This window comes from Electrophorus electricus, chromosome 26, assembly GCF_041902795.1.
Source record: "Electrophorus electricus isolate QZ-2024a chromosome 26, ASM4190279v1, whole genome shotgun sequence".
In the NCBI taxonomy this organism is placed as follows: Eukaryota; Metazoa; Chordata; class Actinopteri; order Gymnotiformes; family Gymnotidae; genus Electrophorus; species Electrophorus electricus.
This window is the reverse complement of record NC_137522.1, coordinates 3,042,195-3,049,960: the sequence shown is the minus strand read 5'-3', so window position 1 is coordinate 3,049,960 and position 7,766 is coordinate 3,042,195. Positions and strand designations below refer to the sequence as shown.

At 38.8% G+C, this 7,766-nt stretch overlaps 1 protein-coding gene across 7 annotated transcripts in view; it reads right to left on the bottom strand.

The window, feature by feature from the left end:
* Positions 1-1,307: 1,307 nt before the first annotated feature.
* Positions 1,308-7,766, bottom strand: part of sipa1l2 (signal-induced proliferation-associated 1 like 2) — a 54,840-nt gene continuing 48,381 nt past the window's right edge. For all 7 annotated transcript variants that reach the window (XM_026996572.3, XM_026996563.3, XM_026996586.3 and 4 more), the window contains 3 exons: positions 3,108-3,204; positions 2,915-2,996; positions 1,308-2,631 (listed from right to left, as the gene is read on the bottom strand). In XM_026996572.3, the coding sequence (XP_026852373.2) occupies positions 2,485-2,631; positions 2,915-2,996; positions 3,108-3,204 (326 nt within the window). In that variant the 3' untranslated portion in view covers positions 1,308-2,484. The remainder of the gene's footprint in view (positions 2,632-2,914; positions 2,997-3,107; positions 3,205-7,766) is intronic.

Sequence of the window (7,766 nt, the reverse complement as noted above, 5' to 3'; positions counted from 1 at the left end):
ATGAACACATTAACACATAATAAGCCTATTAGGCCGCAAAACATAATGGAGTGGCTGCTCCGTCACACTTTCTTGTTTTGCCAGCAAAGGTTCCTTCAGTTCCCAGTGATCCTGGCACAGTGCTGCTCAACATGCTGATTGGTGAGCTATGGCATAGTGGGCATATACTTCTCAACAGCTGCTGGTGGCATAACTGAATGAACTATAAAGGTATTAACAGAGTCAAGCCTAGAACTTCTTCTTCTTCTTCTTCTTCTTCTTATTTGCACTCATGTAGCACCTTTCTCAGTACCGCTGGGAAACTGCATCAGGTGCAGGAAGGGGAGAGAGGGCAGTAAAGCATCTCCTCACACAGCTCATTGCCAGTGGGTATGAATGCACATCACGTTTCACCCGTTACTCCCCATACGTGAACATTTAATCTGCAAGATGTGCACTTGAACATCGTCATTGTTCTTTACATGCACTGGGCACTTTAATATAACATCTGCGGCGCCATTATATCGCATACAATTGCATACCTGACCTGGCTACCTCAACAAGCTCTATAGTCCTGTTTTATACATTATTAAGCTACAGTTGCTCATGTCAACATATTTACTGTTTCCATACTCTGCACTTTAAGTCTACCTCTGCACATTCAGTAGTTCTTAGCCATGCACCGACTGTTTTGTGTTTGTCTGTTGTCTTGCCTTATTGTCTCATCACCTCCCCATACAACTGCACACGAGAATAGCCGGACAGTGTTTGGATCTACTGTACTGCCCTGTATTGGTAAACTGACAACAAAGTTCTTGAAAAGATATCCAGGCACTTCCTCCAACTGTTGACATCTTGCTGCAACCTTCATTTGGAAACTTGACCTTTCGGGGCCCTGAACCTTTCATGACACCCCCCGCCGTACAATTCTAGCAAACACTCTGCATCACATCAGTAGCCAGCTGCACAGTGAGAACTGACATACAGCGCCGTACAATTCATCATATCAGCAGCTTGGCTCCTCCCCCTCGGAACTTCCTCTTCTTTTCTCAGTCAGTCCAGCTGGACAGGGATCAACACAACCAGAATTAAAATAAATTCTTACAAAGTGATGTAGTGCTGTGCCTGAGGCACAAGCAACGCCAGTCATCTCCAGTGCTGGAGTAGATATTGTTGTGCGCAGTCATTCTGTTCCAACCCAGCCTCTGAAGTGCCTGCTCAGTAGTAAACGCCTGTTACCAAAATCTCTGACAAAGAAGTTAGTGCACTAGGATGTAGACATTACCTGCTTCATATCTGCAGAGCATAGACTTTCAGACATCCTAAACTTTATTTTACAAAGCAAACCTTTTATTCCATGTTCAACAAAAAACAGATTTACAAAGAAATAAAAACATCTGAAGAGTCATAAAAACATCCCGTTCCCCAGCAGCAGTAGCTTGCACTTCTCCGAAATAATCTGTTAAAAGTCTACGTTTATATCTCAGACAAGCTATACAGAGTACTATCATTGCAGAGATATTACCCCTTTTAGTGCAGAAAGGAAAATATTCTTATTAAAATAAGAATTTGGGGTTAAATAGGTTTAAATTAGAGTGCTGAAGTACAAGAGACGTTTTTACCACACAAAGACAAAATGTTGCATTTAGAGTTCACAGGTGGTGCAGGCCGCATACTGGGCTCTGGACAAGTAAGAAATTGTTTTGCTTTTGTGATTTCAGCATGGATTGTCAGGTTACCTGCAGAAATAGCTTTGCAAGTGGTTAAAAGCAGGATCAACAGAAAATAGAAGCTAGTCCATGATCCCCAACAGAACATCAGACATAGAAACGCGTACTTCTCCTCTACTATCTTCTCGTAAAATAAACATTCCCAAACATTAACCTTCAACATGACACTCAGTGCTAATCATATTTATGTTTTGTGACTACAGCATGGCCATGTTTATTGCTACAACGTTGCAACAATTAATTACGTAAAAAAAACGTTTTTTACAAAAACAACACTACACATAGTTATTGGGAGCACCTTTGGACACTAAGTTAAGGTAAATATCTGGTTGGTCTACATTTCAACAAATGACAGACAGCCAGGACTAAACTAAAGTGAAACATTTTCTTGATGATGGTAGCCCAAGAAACCTAAGATCTAAGCATTACAAGCATTAGAATAGTTATTGCATTACATCAATTTGAAGGCTTTGCTTAAGTTGGTGCCTCTTAGTTTTTATTAACCACACGTTCCCCTCTTCTGTCCTCAGTTGTGATTAATTACTTCCTGTTTTATCTCATACTCTCCTTTTCACTTCCACTTCATTCATGCACCAGCTCCTTGTAAAGATTGCTTAGCATGTCAGCATGTTAGTTTAAAACATATTCAAAATCTTGTGATGAGAGCATGTTTTCTCCAACATAGCCTCTATTTCAGCATACATGGGGTGTTCTTAGGCTGCTTAGATGTTAAGCTGAAAAGGACATTTTAAAAAGCAATAAAAAAAACAAAACTTCAAGGCTTCTTATCCACCGAGTTCAGGAACCAGTGGGTGAAGCGCTGCAGCTGGGCAGCAGCCGTCTGGCTCTCCTCGTGGAGACGCAGGTTGTCCTGCCGGAGATGCTGGACTTGCTGCTGCAGCATGGCTTTGTCCTCTTGCTCCTACACAGACAAAAATCTCAAAACATGTTTTCCCAAAACCCAAACCCAACTTTAACTCTGTTATGCTGGAAAAAGAATTTACAGCTCAGAATACAATCCACCTCCCCAGCGTCTTGGAAGATGAGAAAAGATGATCTGGAATTCTATTCACTTTTCCATCATATTCTGTGCAATGCACAGGCTGTGGTACAGGGTGTTTCTAGGACTAACTGCAGTAGCTGAGAACGGAAATAAGTCTTCTTAAGGCAGGACAGATGTCTACGGAAGCGTGAGAGACTTTTACCTTCCTCAGGTCATTCTGGAGCTGCTTGAGAATGAGCTCAAGCTGATTCACTTTGCCTGTGAGTAGAGCTGGGGAGACATTCCTGTAGAGATGCAACAAGAAAATCAGTTCCAACCTTCACTTCTGCGCCTTTGTTACAGATTCCCAATGCAGTGCTTGAGTGAGCAAGGTGCCCGAGGCAGCCCAGACTTACCCGGCCTCTGGGTCGGGATCGTCTTCGGTAGTTTGGTTCAGAACATGCGTTATGTGATCCTCATCACGCAGTGAACATAGAGACACTGCATTCTGGTCTGAAATATTAAAAAAATGAACTCAAAGCTCAGACTCAGCTGTAACGCATGTTGTTCCTCCTCCTCTTCTGGGTGACTTTAACAATGTTATTCCAAAGAAAACAAAACTAGGTCAACATTCAGAGACTGCAATTCCTTGTGTTACCAAGTTATATCTCACAATAGCATTCCTTGCTGTTTACAAAACAATGTTGAAAGTTACAGGTTATAATGCAAATTACAGTCATGTTATTTTTCTTTAGACCTAGCTGACTGACCTCTTTTTCTAACCACAACCTAAAATTAAAACAAAAAACATAGTGCCCTACAAATTAGACACCTGCATCTTGCAACCAGGTGCTGTAATACAGGAATGATGGAACTTAGCTTCAGACAGCAGATGGCAATTAAGGAATTACTCTCATTTTGTACTGCATGTAAAAGTGGTGAAATATTTTAAAAGATTTTACAGCCATGTATAGGCTCTCCATATATGAGTTTAGAATAACTAAAGAAGGGAAGCGTATTTAACATGGTCTTCCCAGCTGACTCAGACAGAAGTGTTAAATCTGTTAACCAGCTCCAGCACACAAAGCTGTTAATTGGATGGGGAGAGTAGCTAACACAACTTAATAAGAGTGAGAGCTTTCACACACTTTCAGGTGATCACAACAGCACACCGTGAGTCTCACATGTCACTAGGCATTAAGAGATTGAGAGCGCAGTGCAGATTTTACTTCTAATAAGACAGTATAGGATTAAAAAAAATTTGACACATTCTACAAAAAAAATAAATAAATTATATATATATATATATATATATATATATAATAATATAAATATATTAATATATATATAAATTTATATATAAATATATAAATAATAATATAATATATATACTGTATATAAAAAAATATTATCTTTTATATATATATACATATATATTTTCCCCTGGTATCTCAGCCAAATAACAATGCTTGCATTCAGCTTTTTGTAAGAGCAAGAGGTCTCACCCATTCCAACACCTCAAACTCCACCCCTCCCTTTTCATGTCATTTCATTAACAAGGTCTCACAGGAAGGTGTGGAAATTTTAATTGTAGGTTATTGCTCTGAACAAAGCAAATTATCAGTGCTCTGAACAAAGCAAATGTGAAAATCCGAATGGCAGTAATTTCACCAGCTCCTTTCAGGGGCTTCATCCTCAGGTTAGCTTCGAATTCCATCACATGAAATTCTGGTTTACTAGTCAATCATTTCAAGAAGTGCAGCTCAATCTGGATATTTAATCTGCGCTCATCACTACTTTTAATGGACTTTAGCAACAAACCAGTAGGATGCACCAATCCGTCCAGGGATTAAACTAGAATTTACATTTTTGCACTAAACAGTTTTACATTTACACTGTGAATCCTGTTTAGATTTCACTAATTTCACTACAATAGAATCACAACTACAGAATTTGCTGTTAAATTATTCAGTTGCATATATGTCACATTTAATTCTTGTCGTATATATTTATTTTTCTTTTTTAAATTAAGAGGAAATGTTACTCATGCTACTTTATGTTTAAAAGAATGATCCCAGTGAGTAGTGCACAGTAAGGTATACAGATATTAACTTGAAGAATGGAAAAGCACACTGGATTCTGAGTTATTGGTATTGGCTGATACTGTCTGTCATTATATGAAGTGGCTCTCACCAACTCCTTTATAGTCAAAGCTTGTTTAGCTTTTTACTTATGCGCATACTTCAGAAATAAATGATGGACCTAACAAACCTTGTTCTGCATCTATCGAGCATTTTCTATAGTCTTTACTGCCTTTAGTGCCTACCCAAAGAAAACCCCCAAAATCAAACATGCTGTAACAGCGAGCAGTGGCATGAGTCATTTCCCTAAGTGGTGTCTTGCTGGGTGTTGTGATAATGGATTTATTTCTCCACGCTCAAACTCAGCTCTCCTCTGCTAATTAGCACCTCAAAGAACAAGGAGATCTTAAGGAACTAACAGGACACGAACAGGAAGAGACAGAAAACTAGATGCATGCATGTGACCAAGTGTTAAAGAAAAAAATCTTTAAAAATGTACTTCAACTGCAAATATCCGGACTAAAAACCTGAGAGATGGTGCTTGAATCTTTGACTCTTGAATCTTGGTCAGATGCATATATAAGGATATAGCTCATGGTTCAAATATTTAAACAGTGTAAAAAAAATGCATTACGATGTGCATTATTTTGGGTAAAACACATAGATCCTAATCAGATATAAAAATTAATCTGCCCTACTAAAAGGATTTAAAATGTTCTAGTTATCAAAACTTTGGTTAAATACCAAACCATATTTATAAACAGTTCAATTAGTGGCCAATTTCAAAGCTCACCATTATATCTAATATTACAGAAAAGATTTCTTTATAGCAGCTTAACTCATACTGCATAACGATAACATGCATTAAATATTCCAGAGGATATAACTCTGAGGGCCCATTTGATACCATAGATAACAATATTCTACTAGAAAAACTAGAAAATGTTGTTTGCGTTAAAAGAAATGCAGTTAAAAGAAATGCATCCTCCTGTTTTTAATCCTGTCAGACTGACTGCTATCAGTTTGTAAATGGCAAATTATCTTGTTGTGTGGAAATGTGATGTTCAAGAGAGCTTTGTTCTAGGAACACTGCTTCTTTTCCTTACACACACTGCCAATGGATCAGTTATTCATAAACATTAGATGGACTTCCTTTGCTGTGTTATGTATCATTGTTAAAGTTGGCTGGAGATTTAAGGATAGCACTGAGTTTCAGGAGCCATCAGAAGCAGTAGTCTCCTTTCCTGGCAGTTTTATGGTCTCTAGTCAGGAAGAAATCACAAAAGTCCTTTCAACTGCACAGAGGAGCGAGGAGAGTACAGGAGACTATTCATATCTATTGCCTGTAGTGACTGTATTTTCTTCTTTCATCATATTTATGTCCATTGGACCAGAAGATTATTTTGAAAACATATTTGTCTGTCAGACAACTATGTACCAACAATCAAATTTAGACTGGCTCAAACACATGCTGGTTAAAAAAATCCAATTACTTTTAAAGCACAGTGATCAAAACAATGCTAAATAAGTCTCAATTAAGGCCAAACACTATCATTATAAACTCTTTGTCCAAACACTTTGTTATTATAAGTTACACGTCACATGCGGGAGCATAACCCATTGGTAAATATTTAATTAATTTACAATTTTCTGATTGGCTAGCACCAATCCATGGCTGCCAGGGGTTGCTAGGCAGCATCAAGCATTGCTGCACAGGTCCATTTAGCTCTAATCTATGGTGTTATTCTCAAAATTGTTTTCAATCTGCCTTTCGCAGGTTCAAAATAACTGACATAAATGTATAATTTCAAACTCCTGTTTCTTTTTTTCTTTTTGAGTTTTTCACATTTGATTTCACATGAGATACCACCACCCTGCTTGACCATACTGATACATTAAAGATGACAGGTCTGACACTGTACAGAAGGATCCTACACTGGTTGCTGTGTGGTGTACTGTGAGATTCCTAGTATGAATCCTGCACTTAATGAAACATGCCTTCCTAAACGAGAGGTGCTTTGAAATTTGTAAGTGCTAGTCTCATTTTTTTAGTTCCTATATGCATGCATAACAGGCACTGAGATTTAGTCCCTGTCTGTTCATGCACACTAGGCACTAAGATTAATCCCTGTGTATGCGTGCACACTAGGCATCAAGATTTAGTCCTTGTTTTTGTGTGCACACAAGGCATTGAGATTTTGTGTTGCCTGAAGGAGACAGTGGCTTATAGGTGGTATTTGGACACTTTGGTTCGATGAGAGGTGGTACTTGTCTGAGAACCACATTTTATTATACATAAAATCTTTCATGTATTTTTGTATGTATTTATATACGCTCACCAGCCTCTATATTAGGTACACCTGTTCAAATGCTTGTTAATGCAAATATCTAAATCAGCCAAATCACATGGCAGCAGCTCAATGCATTTAAGCATGTAGATACGGTCAAGACGCCCTGCTGAAGTTCAAACCGAGCATCAGAACGGGGAAGAAAGGTGATTTAAGTGACTTTGAACGTGGCCTGGATGTTGGTGCTAGATAGCTGCAGTTCTCTGGTCAAAAATGCATCTTTAATGCCAGAGGTCAGCGATGAATAGTCAGACTTGTTCAAGATAATAGAAAGGCAACAGTAACTAAAATAACAACTTGGTACAACCAAGGAATGCAGAAGAGCATCTCTGAATGCGCAGAAGACCACATCACATCGGCTACAGCAGAAGACCAAACTATGTGCGACTCCTGTGAAGCCAAGAACAGGCAACTGAGGCTACAATTTGCACAGGCTCACCTGAGGCTACAATAGAAGACTGGAAATAGAAGATTGGAAAACCAATCCCTGGTCTGATGAGTTTCGATTTCTGCTGCAACATTTGGATGGTAAGGTCACAAATTGGTGTAAACAACATCACGGATCCACCCTCCCTTGTATCAACAGTTCAGACTGGTGGTGGTGGTGTAATGCTGTGGGGGATATTTTCTTGGCACAATTTGTGCT